Here is a 14,841-nt window from a genome sequence, read left to right as displayed (position 1 = left end):
TGGGAACCTTGTGATGAGGTCCTCCTGCCCTGATGGTCACCAAAGAACTCCGCCTGGAACTCCATGCAAGATCCAGGTACTGTCCTACCTGCCACTTTTCACTAGTTCACCTTGAAGCATGGGTCACGGATGTTCAAGGCATTTCATAAAGAGACACTGAAATGTTTACACAGTGTCTCCGTTTCTACCCAGCAGTGGCCACGTGCCTAGTTGTCCCCTAGGCAAAGTGAGAAGGCACTGAGAATCTTCCAGGCCACCGTAGTTAAGAAGTGGGCATGTCTTCTCCACTCCCTTCCCCTGTCTGCTGGCTGGAAGGAGGATTCCGAGGCCCTAGGGCAGGGTTTTGCAACTTTGGCACTAGATATGGTTGCACTCTGCACCTGCCATCCCGGTTTTGACAACCCCAAATATCTTGAGACATTGCCAAAGTGTCCCGTGGGAGGCAAAATCGCCCTTGGTTAACAATCACCGGGTGAGGGAATCACAAGATGCACGGAGCTTGGGTCCCTAAATCACTGTGGGGAAGAACGCTGTCAGCCAACCTGGAACGCCCGTATTGGACTGTTTCCTAAGTGAGAAACTTCTGTGGTATCAATACGTTCTGTTCTGGGAATTATTTGTAACAGCAGCTAACAGGCCTCTGACAAGCACATTGCTCTCAGTTCAGGAAGCTTAAAAAGAATGAAAACCCTAAAGAGGAAAAACAAAGCTCGTGCCCGATCCCACCCCTCCGAGATAAGCATTGTCACATTTTCATGCATATTCTTCTAGTTTTTCTGTGATTGTATATATATTCATTCATTCATTCATTCATTCATTCAATGAATACTTTTTGAGTGCACATCATATGCATTATATGACATTTTAATTTACTCAGTGATACAAGCAACATATAAATATAGAAATATATTCTTGTAAAAAAACTTAAATTCCCTGTTAATCCACTCCCTGTCTCAGGAAAATTCTCCCCATAGGATTCCACCATTATGAAATCTGGAACCTCTCCTCCCCGATGCGTTAAAAAATATGGGTATAGAAAATATGTAGCATTGTTTTTAAAATTTAGCTGGTATCATACTGAGCATATCAGTCTGAAACTTGCTTTTTCCATTCAGCAATATACCTTAAAACCCTACCCACATCAATGCACAGACAGCTACCTCAGTCTTTCTAACTGCTGTGACTGAATTCCACAGTTGATATTCCACAGTTTACAATTCAGAAGAGACTAATGGACATTATATTGTGTGTGTGTATATTATATACATATAATAGAATACAACTATATGTACTATTATATAAAAGTAAATATAACACAATGTATTTATATATAGTTATGTATGTTAATGTATCAATAATAAACACATAATTATATAGTATAATAAAGCACAGTATGTAATATAGTATAGTACAGTATATAGTATATAGAGTGTATATATGCTATATAGTGTAGTGAAGTACAGTATAGTATATATACAGTGTTTCCCTGAAAATAAGACCTAGCCAGGCCACCAGCTCTAATGTGTCTCTTGGAGCAAAAATTAATATAAGACCCAGTCTTATTTTCGGGGAAACACGGTATATAATATACTGTAGTAAAGTATATAATAGATATTGTATATATGTACTACTGTGTTTCCCCAAAAAGACGACCTAGCCAGACCATCAGCTCTAATGCATCTTTTGGAGCAAAAATATAAGGCCTGGTATTACAGTATATGATATTAATTATATTATATTATATTATATTATATTATATTATATTATATTATATTATATTATATTATATTATATAAGACCCGGTCTTATTTTACTATACTATATTATATTATATTATATTATATAAAAAATATATTAATTTTTGCTCCAAAAGCTGCATTAGAGCTGATGGCCCGCTAGGTCTTATTTTCGGGGAAACACGGTATGTAGTATTGTACAAAATAGCACAGTATAGTGTAGCAGCTATTAAAAAGAACAAAGCAGATCCATATGTTCTGGGCTCATTATCTTCCATATTCCTCTCCAGAACTCTCTACCCTTCCCCACCTCATTCTCTGCCCTGGGAGCTGGCGCATGTGGACCACAAAGGGCTCCTTGGCCCTCTGGCGTCTGCCAATGGTAAGCCCCACTGAGACATGGGCAGGAGGTGGGTGAGAGAGGCTGGGGTATTCACTTTCCTGCTCCTTCCCTTCTAGGTTGCCTCTGGCCACCTGCATCCTTCAACTAACGTCAAAGCTGCTTTCTACACAACTTTCTCCCGGGACCCTGTAACAGGCCCCTGTCCTCACCCACCAGTCTTGGATGGCAGCACTGTCCCAGCCACCCTCACCACATTGCAAGCTCTGGGCACTGCCCCACATCACTGTCATTTGTCCCTTTATTAAACTCTTCTCAATTGCTCAATTACTCAATTTGATGCAGTCACTAACATACATCACTAAGTGCTTCGAAAAAAAATCTGGAAGAACATTACACTATTCAAGAAGGTTTCCTCTAGGAAGGGGGAATGGGGTCCCTTTTAGTTTTAGTTTACACAGCTCGGTAACACTTGGAAGTTTTACATTGCACATATGCTTTTTTATAAGCAGACAAAAATTACTGATAGCCTGAAATAACTTAGGGCTTCACAGTTGTCACTCAAACACAAGGACAAATTTCATACCAAGGAGCCTAGGCTGGGTGTTTCTAGAGGCAGAACTCCCTGCATCTCTGCCCCACCTGCTCCCAGACACCCCTCCTACCTCAGGTGTGTAAACATAGGCCGCTTGGAAGCCTCCAGAAATAAACGCTCTTGCAATGAAGAGTAACAGAGTGAGCATATTTCTAAGGAGAGAAAAAAAGCAGATGAGCAAGTACTGTTTTCTGTCAGATTGTTTCAGCAGAGTCCTATCTGCCCTGGCAGAATTGAACCCCAGATATAGGCAAAGCCCACCCCCACCCAACACATATTCATGCAGGTACGGGGGCACTCACATCTCTAAAGACTGGCTTTTTAACGTTTATCATTCTCCAAAGCACTAGACCACAGATGGAAACATCTGTGGTGTCCAGGTTGGGGGCAAGTGATGTAAAGTATCTAAAGTCCAGACAGGACCCAGTGGGGGCAGGTATTGAGCCAGGAACCAGCTGAGCTAGAGAAAATCAACTTCTGGTCCGGACTTTTAGGATAATCCTGATCCCCAACGCTCTGTCCCATGGTTCCCAGGAAGATCCCAGAACATCAACATTTTAGGATCTAAGCTAGGTCTCTAGACCCTCCTCAGATTCCTCATCAGGGCCTGTCAGAGATCAAGAGAGGCCCAGGCCACTTCCATATTTTGATAGAAAAAAAAGGAGACATGCCCAAAGCGGATTATAAAACAGGACCTATCTGAAATATTTCCATGGGAACAAATGAACACTTTTAACTCACACATACATTAAACACTGATATGCATGATCTCATTGGGAGACAATGTCAAAAGTCTAAATGTGATCATGTTAGAGCAAAACCTGGACCTACGTGCCCTCCTGCTCCCACCCCCATCAGAGGCCCCAACTTTGAGCCTTTGTTCTTTTGGTCAGTTTTAAGGCAGCCCAGAGCCTCAGTCCTATGAAGGTTGGGGGGATCCCTCAGATGACCCACAGGGGGTACAATCCACAGCCCGCAGGCTCAAAGAGCCACTGACCACAACCTGAGAAATAAGCCTGCTGGCCAGACAGAGCTGGTTTCAGGACCCACCTTCCAACACAGATAAACAGCAGGAGGCTGCAGAAGGAGAAGATGGTGAAGCACAGAGCCATGGTCTTCTTGCGGCCCAGGCGGTCAATGATCCATAGAGTCACAAGGACACCTGGCAGGGAGCAGGGGCATCATGGCAGGCAGCTTCTGAGGTAGCGCCTAATGACCCTCACCTCCTGGTATTCACACCCCTCACCTTGAGAGTCGGCTGGACCTAGTGACTCGCTTCTAATGGCCAGAATACGGCACAAGTGATGGGATGTCGCTTCTGAGACGTGGTTATAAAAGGCTGTGACTTTTGTTTTTTTTGGCATTCTCTCTCTCCCTGGCTCTTCTCATGCACTTGCCTTGTTGGTTACCGGGCAAGGAACTGAAGATGGCCTTTGGAGGGCCCCTGCTCCAATAACCCTGGCGGAATCGAATTCTGCCACCAACCATGTGAGTGAGTGTGGAAGCAGATCCTGCCCAGCTGAGCTTTCAGATGAGACCGCAGCCACTGGGCGAACCCTTCCACTGCAGCTTTGTGAGATATGCTGCGGCAAAGGACCCTCATGAGCCACTCCCAGGTTCCTGACCCACAGAAACAGAGTAATAGATATGTGTTGTTTTAAGCCACTAAAACTGGGATAATTTGTTATGCAGCAATGGATAACTAATACAGACATCATGGGGAGCCTAAATAGCGGCACTTGCTAAATCCAGGCAGTGGACTCCTGGGATGGGAGTCAGAAACACATGGGTTCTAAGGCCTCATTTTTCCTTTAATTTGCCATGTGGTTTTGGGTTAGTCCCTTGCCTTCTCTGAGCATGAATTTCTTCATCTGTAAAATGGGATTAAATAAAAATAACACTCCTTATCTCTGTAGAGGCAGTATAGCATATAGTGCTTATTATTATTAATAATTATTAAATCTGGGCCAAACACTTTTACATCTACCGTGTTTTCCTGAAAATAAGACCTAACCGGAAAATACACCCTAGCATGATTTTTCAGGATGACATCCCCTGAACATAAGCCCTAATGCGTCTTTTGGAGCAAAAATTAAAATAAGACCTGGTCTTATTTTTGGAGAAACATGGTATTATCTTGTTTAATCATCAACACAACCCTCCAAAAGAAATGCTATTAAATAGCCCCATTTCCCTCATTTATTCAATCAATACATTAAGTGCCTACTATGTGTCAGGAACTGTTCTAGGAGCATGTGATGTGTCAGTGAACAAAAACGAACAAAACAATAAACATAATAAAGAAGAATAATCTGAGTTTTAGAAAGCTTAAATCATGGAAGTGGTAAGTGCTTGAAATCACGGAAATGGCAACTGGCAATGGTGAGTTGAACTCCAGAGTCTCTTACTTACTAAGCCATATGGGAAAAGGGTTTTAGAAGATAAACAGTGTAGTAGAGGAGCAAGAACTCTGGGATCTGGGGTGGGACCACAGGTCTGAGCTCTGGCAGTGGTAAGACTCAGTGTCTTAGTTGGGTTTTCCAAGAAGCAGACTCTGAGTGCAAGTATAAAGTGTTTATGTGGGAGGTCATCCAAGGAAACACCAAACAGGAGAGTGAAAAAGTGAGACAGGAAAGGGAAGCAACTAATAAAGGTGCGTATCAAGCAAGTTACCACTGTGGGCAATTGCTGTTGAATTCCACTAGAGGACTCAGGGAGCCAGTGTGGAACATGTACTTTAGAATTCTCCTGCCTGATGGGTGAGGAAGTTGAACTATTGATACACCAACTCCCACAGTGATTGGTTGAAGGCTGTTCCCGTGTGTTAACTCCCTGGCACTTCCGGCCACCTAGCTTGCTTTTAGATACGGAGGCTTTCCATTCCTCCCGAATAGCCCTCAGGCACAGAAATGCAGATACTGGCAGCAGCAAATAGCAGGAACAATTCCTGCTGTAACCCTCCAAGTCTCAGTTTCTCCAGTTGTAAAATGGGAATAATTATACAATGTCACAAGATTAAGTGAGAACGTATGTGTAAAACATTTAGCACAGCGCCTTTTATGCAGTAAGCACTTAATAAATACTGAATATTTTTTAAATTTACCAAAAAGCTTATTTATTATTAAATAGATATTATTATTATCATAATCATTATTCCTTCTAAAGGAAATAGATCGCCTTTTCTTTATGGGCAGCTTTGGATATTTGACACACCATTGATCCCTTCCAGTGTGACTAGTGTTGGGGGACAATTCTCTGTGGTTCTCCTATTTCTCCACATCTTCTGAGCAGAGGTCCTAGCTGCCATTTTGTTCCAGGTTATCATTTCAAGGTTGTTTGTATAGAAACAGCCTTGGAAGGTAGAGATACAGTCCCTTTCTAAAGCAAAGGGCAGGTCTATTTATAGTCTGATATAATAAAGATGATGTCTCTCTCTGGGACAAAGGCTATTTCTGGACGCCTATTATAAAAGATTTGGGTTCCCAAAGCGTGAGATTCCTCAGCTGTGTTGCAAATCCACTGCATGTGTAGCACCCACTTGGGTCCTTCCTCATCATCTCTGTGGGATTTGGGGCAACAGGAGCTGACTCTATCATGCTGTTCATGCTATCTGCTGTGCTACGAGTAATAGTCTTTTGTCTCTGATCCAGGAATCTCACGTCTTCTGCCAGCATGCGTGAAACTGGGCAGCTTAACTTGTTAGCCTAAAAGTAGAGTAAAATCTCAGCCCCTTCATAGTTCTTGACAATTTATAGCGAAGGGTTGAAAAAATAAATCCCCGGCTCCCCTGGAAATGGGATTTGCTTCCAGGTGACACCAGGAATGGGACACTGAACAGCTGCCACATTCGCAGCCTTCTTTGTCCCAGTCCCACCTCTTGTAGGTCCCTCACCTGGGAATTCAGAGAGGGTGGTCCACAGCAGGTCCATGTAATCCTCCTCACTCAGGTACTCACAGGCCAGGCTGCATTTTGCCTCTACCGCCTTCTTCCAGCTGGAGACTGGGAAGTAGGAGACAGACAGAGAGGAAGAGCCATGCACAGAGCCTTGAATCCCACCCTCCTGCGCCCCATACCTCTTTCTCTGGGTATGATTTGGTTGGGGTGCTGTGAAAAGAGCCCAGGCTCAGGAGTCAGACAGACTCGGGTTTGAGTTCCAACCAGCGGTGCTACGGCTTCGTCTCTCTGAGCCTCAGTTTCCTCAAAAAACTACTGGGCAAAGTGGTTGAGACAATGAAAGCAGGCTGTGCAGACGAATGTGCTTAGCCTCTAATTGGCACGTACGAGGTGCTTTTGTGGCAGATAGACTCTAGGGTGACTCCAAAGATCCCCACCTATATTATCTGTCCCCATTACTTCCTTGATCCCATCTTCTCTCCCTTGCTTTGCTCGCTCTACTCTACGCACACTGGTCCTCTTGCTGTTCCTTCACCAAGTAAGGTACACCCTGTCTCAGGACCTTTGCACTGGCTGCTCCCTCATCCTGAATTGCACTTTATATGGTCCCACGACTAATTTCCTCACCTCCTTCAAGTCTTCTCTTACATCTCACCTTCTCACTGAGACCACCCTGCCCACTCCATTTAAAACCTCAACCTACCCACTACCCCTTGCTCAGCCCCATTCTGACCTCCCTGACCCGGCTCTATTATATGTTTTTCCTCCATATCATTTGTTAGGAAATAGCATGAAAGACTTTGAAATGGGCAAAAGTGTCCTGTCTAAAGGCACCCCTATCGATTCTCTCTCCTTTCATTATCTTCAAGCTATTTTATAACTTCCTACATGATAGAACACTGATCAAATGCAAATCATTCTTGTCCATCAAAAGACAAACAGGGTCTGGTGGTGACATAATGGATTATTCCTTACACACACTGACAAGTTTTGCCTCTAACTGTGAATCCATTTCAGCATTGCTGATTGCCTGTATACACGTGTGCTTTGCATTCGCCTTTGAAGCAGCTGTAACCTCTTACTGATGTTAGCAGCCAATTCTCCATGGGTCACTCATGTTTCTGCATGTTATATAAGCAGAGGCCACGACTGCCTTTGCTTGGGACGATCTTTTCAAGGATGTTTGTTTCGCAAACAGTCTCGAAAAATAGAGAGTATCTCCCTTTGGAGCAAAGGGCAGGTTTGTTTATGGCCTTCAAAGATAGAGTGTCTCCCTGCAGGGCAAAGGGCAGACAGGCTTACCATCCAGCATAAAAGATCTGGGTGCCCTGACCTCAGGGATCCTTTCTTGTAACACAACCCACTGCTTTTGCATGTATCACCCGTCCTTCTTCATGTCACCCTGTGGGAAGTGGGGCTTAAGGAGTGGGTGTAAGAAAATGCTGACACTCTCACTACTGCTCTCACTGGGAGTGATAAAGTCCTTCATCTCTGACCCAGGGGTGTCATGTCCTCTGCTAGCATCTGTGCAAACTGTAAAAGGCTAACTAGTCAGCTTGCAACTGGGTAAAATTTCAGACATTTCACAGTTCTTAACAACTGATTCATTCATTCATTGATAAGTTAAATGGCCTATGTTCATTTTATGATTGTGTGACAGGCTTTCACACCTTTTTTTTTTTACCTTTTCTTTCAAGTTTTTCCTTTAACACAATTATCACCTTCCAACACACTATATAATTTCCTTACTTATTACGCTAGTCTCTCTTTTTCTCTCTCCCCACCAAAATATAAGCTCACAGGGCAGGGATATTTGTCTTTTGTATTCATCGATATATATCCTAACAGCTGGTAGGTAGGTACTAAGAAAATACTGAATGAATGACTTGCCCAAAGTCATACAGCTACGTGGTGCTAGAACTAAGGCTCCCTGATTTCTGGCCGTGAGTTTGTTTCACAGTATCACTTTCCCACCCTGGTATAAGAGAGAGCTTTTTAATAGGGTTGGCAAACTATCACCTGTAGGGCAAATCTGGTCTGCCTGTTTTTGCGTGGCACGTGGGTTAAGAATAGTTTTTACATTTTAAAAATCAAAAGATGAATAACATTTCATGACGTGAAAATGGTATGAAATTCAAATTTGGGTTCACAAATAAGGTTTTCCTGGAATACAAGCAAAGCTTGTCCATTTACACATTGCCCATATCTGCTTCTCTGCTACAATGGCAAGAATTGTATGGCCCAACCCTAAATGTTTACTATCTGGCCCTTTATAGAAAAAAGTGTCAATCCCTGCTTTATAACATGCCACTGGATCCTCCTGTTTTGCTTAAGCAGGTCCACTGTTAGGGGCATGCGAATCATGTTCAATCAATACCAGACCCCAGATCTACAAGTGAGCCACTTTCTCAGAGCAATTAATTTAGACTCTCACAGGCTTTAGTGAGATGTGACTCCACCATCTCATTAAATCCTTATGCCAATAAACAAAACTATTAGCTAAGATTAAAGAGGCGTACTATGAAAAAGATAACTGGGCAAATCCTGCAGACAAGCAAGGACTTGATCCCTTTCTCTCTCATCCTGGATTCAGTGCTAGGAATCTAGTATCCTCTTAAAGACAGAATGGTTTGAAAGCCCACACATCTGCATAACAGACGTTGCTTTTTATTCGTCCCTTTTGTCCAGTGGTTCCCACCTCCAGCTGCACAATAGAACCACCTGGGAGCTTTTAAAATCCACTAATGTTGGGGCTCCACCCCACAGAGATGCTGATTCAATTGGTCTTGGCATTGTTTAACTGGGATTGTTTAAAAGCTCCCCTCGGTGATTCTGTTGATTCTGTTGCGTGGCCAGAGTTGAGATCCAAGCTGGCTCTCAGCTTTAATGGGCACCCGAGAATTGTCAAAGCCAGCCGTCCAACTCAGTGCTGTACTTTACGGAGCTTCCACTGTCATGTCACTTCTCTCATGACAAGATTGTCTAGGTTTCTACAGAGAGTCTCAGAACCACAGTCCAGATCTCCCATGCTCAGATTTTGCAGAAACTTTCTCCCTGGAGTTTGTGGGGCCAAGACAGCTGGGGTAAAAGTCACTGGGACTTGTGCAAGGCTGGGCCCTGTAAGGGCAGAACTTGAGGGGTGTGTGTGTGTGTGTGTGTGTGTGTGTGTGTGTGTGTGACTGTGTGTTGGGAGGAAGGGTGGTGCTCGGGTAAAGAGAACTTCCATACTCACTGCTGCAGACGTCTCCTGCCTGGAAGAGCTCTGTGGTGAGCAGAACTAATCCATAGTAAGAAAATGCATTGGAAAACCTGCCAGGAAGGAAGCAAGAAAGGCAAAGAAATGATCAGAGAAATGCAAGTCCCTTCTCCCTGTCCTCTCGGGAAGGACTTGCATCTACAACTGCAGTGACTCTCTTTGGCACTGGCCACACTGGGTTTTCCTGGGGCTGGCAGGCACAAAGCATACTAATAGGACAGAGGGAAGTGATCCTGTGTCCTCTGAAAGGTCAAGAACTGTATTACGTTACACACATGCCACCCCCAAAGCTGTTTACTCATTTGGCAAGTGGGCGGGGAATTGGGGACCAAAATTTGGAAGAAAACAGTGTTGACATCTGTCAGGGCTTCTGGGTTGACTTGGCCAATGGGGAAAGGGAAGAGGAGGGGAATGGTTTAATAACACACGGAACTGGCCTCCAGCTCTGCCCCCGCATTCCTAAGAGCTAAAAAGAAAATGCACAAAGCATTTATTAAACACCTGCTGTGTGTCCAGTCCAAGTGCAGAGTCTGCAGACTTCTCTAGAGTTTCAGATCGGAATGACGCAGTTAAATAATTCCCAACTGTCCCACGTACCGGAATACTCAAGTTGGTAGGACCAGAACATTCCATCCTGTATAGTACAATATGTGGGAACTCAGTCACAATCACACACCAATAATTACTTTCCTTGGGTTACAATATGTACTTGCACATTGAGGGATTTGTGTACTGTGCTAAGATTAGTCTCCACTTCATTGCTCCAGTATTGGAGTGGTGTCAGCCTAACAGAATCACACGCACTCGAAAGATAGATACCCTTAACGCTGCTGCCCCCACCACACCCCCTATTAAAAATCCTGCAGACTCCACACTTGTACTGGGGACACAACAGGTATTTCATAAATGCTTGAGTAGTTGATTCAGCTCTGAGGACTGCGGGGGCAGAGTTCTGTATGGAGTCCTGCAAACGGAGCCCAGTTCTGTATATTATCAAAGTTTTCCCCTCCTCTTCCCGACAATTGACCACTTTCACAACACTCCCCTGCTAATTATTATTAGCACCCCTGCTAACGGTGAATAGGAAAGTTGAGAACTGGTTAGAACAGAACACAAAGCCTTGCCCCAGCCAATTTTGCGCACTGTTAATGCTGTGTACACGATTTGGTAGCAAGAGAATTGAAAGAAGAGCGGTAATTTGACTAGTTGTGGAGTTCAAGGTAATTACTCTCTGCAAATGCCCCCTTTCCACCCCCGCCAATGGCTGTTATTTAGAAAGGAGAACAAGATCAGGACTGAAACTGAGACAGGTTAGTATGTTGCTAGGTTGGGGGGGGGGGGGTTCCTGGTGAAATAAACAAAAGGCAGCCATATCCTGGAACTCCAGGTTCTGGAATGTCTCATTTACTCCAGGACAAAGATATGAGAATGCGCCTTGAGGTGAATAAATTATCTCAAATCCCTTCTGGCCGGACAAAGGAGCAGATCTGATAGACAGGAGTGGGTTATTTCGTTAATCCCTTCAGGATGAGCAAACAGGACAAACCTGATAGATGAATTCCATCGGAAGGCTCCAGCCCCCTTCCCCAAGCAGGCAGGGGAAGGTATAAAAGGAAGAGCTTTTGCCTCAGTCACTGGGCACCCCCATTTGGGACCCCCCCCTTCCACTACGGGAGCTCTGACCCTTTGCTTTCCATAAACTATCCTCTTTTTAAAACTTTTTGCCTCTCCTGGGTCCGTGTTTCCATTCTTTGGTCTCACGAGACACGCTCCCGGCCCACACCCAGAAACACCGGCAGATCCAACATCATTTACATCAAAAGTTCTAAGAATGCCCATGTTGACCCCATCAGTGGTTCCCAAAATATGGGCCCGGTGCACTGGTGATACCCAAGGCAATATGGGCAGTGTAGGGAACTGATACAGCATAAATATGAAATCTCATTGGGAAAAAAATTACCTCTTAAGTTTCCTTTCAATTCTTTGGATTGCGTCCTAAGGCTCACTTAAGCCATGAGTTACTTATGTTAATGAGTCCTTAGCACCTCCCCTCTCTGTCTGTCTGTCTCTTAAACACAGTCACTCGGTGCCTTGGCAAACCATCAACCTAACTACTTTTTACTGTATTTCTTTAAGAGCACCTACTATCTATGGCCTGAGATTGAAGCTTTTTTTCTTTAAAGCAGACATCTAGTTTCCTTTAAAAATGCATTTATTTGAGTACAAAGTGAATCAAATTAAAGAAAAAGACTAGGAAAATAAATAATTAGTACAGGTGATATCTGGATAAGACAGAAGTCAGGAAAAGTGATTACTAAATTTTGCAAATGCTGCCCGAAATCAAAAAGTTGTCCGTGCTTTGTGTTAAAACGAAACCCAAGATAGCACAGATAAAAGGGATCAAAAGTGTCAAGAAATGGCTCTTACCATATAAACCACAGCAACAAGGTTGTCCATTTAAAGTGGGGCGTGAAAAGGTCCCTCATTTTGCCTCGGTCTTCCTGTTTCAAGATAAAACATGCGGCTTACTCTCCTCGCTTCCAGATGTGTGGGCACTGGCTGCTGGCTGGAGATCCGTGGACCCCCATGGCTGAGATGGAGGTTTCTGGTAGGCTGGGCACTCAAGCTCCAAGAACCCAGGACCCAAATCCACAGCATTCAGTCCCCAGCCCAGTGCAGCCGATTTGGCCCCTTCAGCCAGGACCAGGCAATGTCCAGAGGCCTGATTCCCAAGGATAGAGACATTCCGCCTCCCCCCAACCTCAACCAGGAATCCTAAAGCTGGGGAGCAGACCCCTCGGGGATTGGCCCCCCGCTGAGGGCTCTGAGGTGGTCCCATGGATGCAGAGAGCAGAAAAGCAGTTCAAAGAGTGTCCAACTGTTTCATGCCTCATCCCCAGCTCTAGGTCAAGGTAACAAAAATTAATATGCTGACAGTCAATTCACCAAAAGCCAATATGCCAAAAGACTGACTAGTTAAATGACCCATTTGCCAATTTCCTATAATTTGCTAATTTATCCAGATCTTTCCCTTACAATGTTCTTTTAAACATATGTTCTAGGGCCAGCCCGGTGGCTCAGGCGGTTAGGGCTCCGTGCTCCTAACTCCGAAGGCTGCCGGTTCGATTCCCACATGGGCCAGTGGGCTCTCAACCACAAGGTTGCCAGTTCAATTCCTCGAGTCCCGCAAGGGATGGTGGGCAGCACCCCCTGCAACTAAAGATTGAACACGGCACCTTGAGCTGAGCTGCCACTGAGCTCCCAGATGGCTCAGTTTGGTTGGAGCACGTCCTCTCAACCACAAGGTTGCCGGTTCGACTCCCGCAAGGGATGGTGGGCTGCGCCCCCTGCAACTAGCAACGGCAACCGGACCTGGAGCTGAGCTGCGCCCTCCACAACTAAGACTGAAAGGACAACAACTTGAAGCTGAACTAAGATTGAAAGGACAACAAATTGACTTGGGAAAAAAAAAAAAATCCTGGAAGTACACACTGTTCCCCAATAAAGTCCTGTTCCCCATCCCCAATTAAAAAAATATACATATTCTACGACTGATTATAGTCTTAGATATATTTAATGAACATATTTTCCTTAGTAGCAGTTTGAGAGCATGCTAAAAGTGAAAAAAAAATTACAGGCCATGGGTTTAGTCTATCTATGAATAATGTTTTCATGAATACAGATATTTTTGTAATATAGTCTTCAATAAAAGACAGCATTCATTAAAAATGTTCATTGAATATATTTGAGAATGTTTGTATTTACTGAATATATTTTGGAATATTTACTGAATATATGTTGGAACGTATTGATGAATAAATGTATTAATATATACTTAGGGAAAATAGTCCTATTTACTAAATACATTAAAAAAGAATAATCCTTAAAACATGTTTTTGGTAAATTAATACATTGGCAAGTTAACTCAGGAAACTTTGCTTTTGGAGAATTGGTCTGCTTCTGGAAAGCCCTTCTGTTCTTGTTTTGCTTTTCTCAGGATTCACCACCCTCTCGGAGCCTTCCTGGCCTGTATATTGGCAGACCATGCCAAACCCCTCCTTTCAATTTGGTGATACTCCATTCAGTTCTTTTTGCATAATATAGAAACAATCAGAAATATAATTTTATTTTACAAAATAAATGCCTTGTGGGATCTGTTGTTCGCCTAAGGGTATTTGCCCTGGACGAGGGCCCGGACGGGCTCCCTTCTCCCCGACGTGAGCGGTGCGCATGCGCACGCGGAAGGCGCTCCTAAATCCTCACTGTGGTGGATTCCCTGACGGTATTGTCACCTGGAACGATGCACCATCCATTATGGACGTCCACCCAGGCGTGGTGTGGCCGCCTGGATCTAAGTCTTTGTAACGTGGTTTTACCGTCCAGCCTTGGCCCATCAATCACATTTGCTAATCAGACTTCATGGGCACCGAAAGGTGAAGCCGAAGCAAGAGTAGGTATAGGACCCACTAGCGGACGCTGCTTTTACATTTCGCTAATCACTAGCTAAGTTCTCCAGGTGGCCCTTTTAGGATTTGGCAGTGAAAATACAGAGATTGGAGTTGCCCGATCGCCCTTGCCGGTCCTGCCCACCGCACACCCATCCACTCCACGTACACTCGGGAGCACACAGACACGCATGCCCACCCAGGTACACGCGCAGCACAGCCCTGCACACACAGGGACAGCAAACCGCAGAGTCAGTGGGCCAGGCACTGACCTGTCTGGAGATGATGAGTTTCCCCAGTGGCATGGGGGCTCCATTTTCCGTTGCTATCCTCTTTAAGGTGGCGATGGCCTTTTCCTGGTTCCCGGACAGCACATCATACCTTGCACTCTCTGGCAGCCACTGTGGGGGACAGGGGACCCAGGCGTGGCTGGTTAAGGCAGAACAGAACACTGGGTCCCAGAGACATACTCATCTGTGTGTGGAGGAGGTAAGGATTGAGGCTTTGGAGCCAGAGAACTAGCCTCAAATCCTGGCTCTGCCATGGAGTATATTGGTGGTGAGACCTTGAGCAA

General features: G+C 44.6%; 1 protein-coding gene across 2 annotated transcripts in view; it reads right to left on the bottom strand.

Annotated features, from left to right (window-relative positions):
• The window catches only part of SVOP (SV2 related protein), a 61,842-nt gene that overhangs the window by 3,203 nt on the left and 43,798 nt on the right, over positions 1 to 14,841 (bottom strand). For both annotated transcript variants that reach the window (XM_033097495.1, XM_033097497.1), the window contains exons 9-14: positions 14,540 to 14,668; positions 12,250 to 12,323; positions 9,799 to 9,875; positions 6,564 to 6,671; positions 3,722 to 3,833; positions 2,742 to 2,823 (exon numbers count right to left, since the gene is read on the bottom strand). In XM_033097495.1, the coding sequence (XP_032953386.1) occupies positions 2,742 to 2,823; positions 3,722 to 3,833; positions 6,564 to 6,671; positions 9,799 to 9,875; positions 12,250 to 12,323; positions 14,540 to 14,668 (582 nt within the window). The remainder of the gene's footprint in view (positions 1 to 2,741; positions 2,824 to 3,721; positions 3,834 to 6,563; positions 6,672 to 9,798; positions 9,876 to 12,249; positions 12,324 to 14,539; positions 14,669 to 14,841) is intronic.

Source organism: Rhinolophus ferrumequinum, chromosome 25 (assembly GCF_004115265.2).
Source record: "Rhinolophus ferrumequinum isolate MPI-CBG mRhiFer1 chromosome 25, mRhiFer1_v1.p, whole genome shotgun sequence".
In the NCBI taxonomy this organism is placed as follows: Eukaryota; Metazoa; Chordata; class Mammalia; order Chiroptera; family Rhinolophidae; genus Rhinolophus; species Rhinolophus ferrumequinum.
Note: the sequence above shows the minus strand (reverse complement) of the source record. Positions and strands in the feature narration are given on the sequence as shown.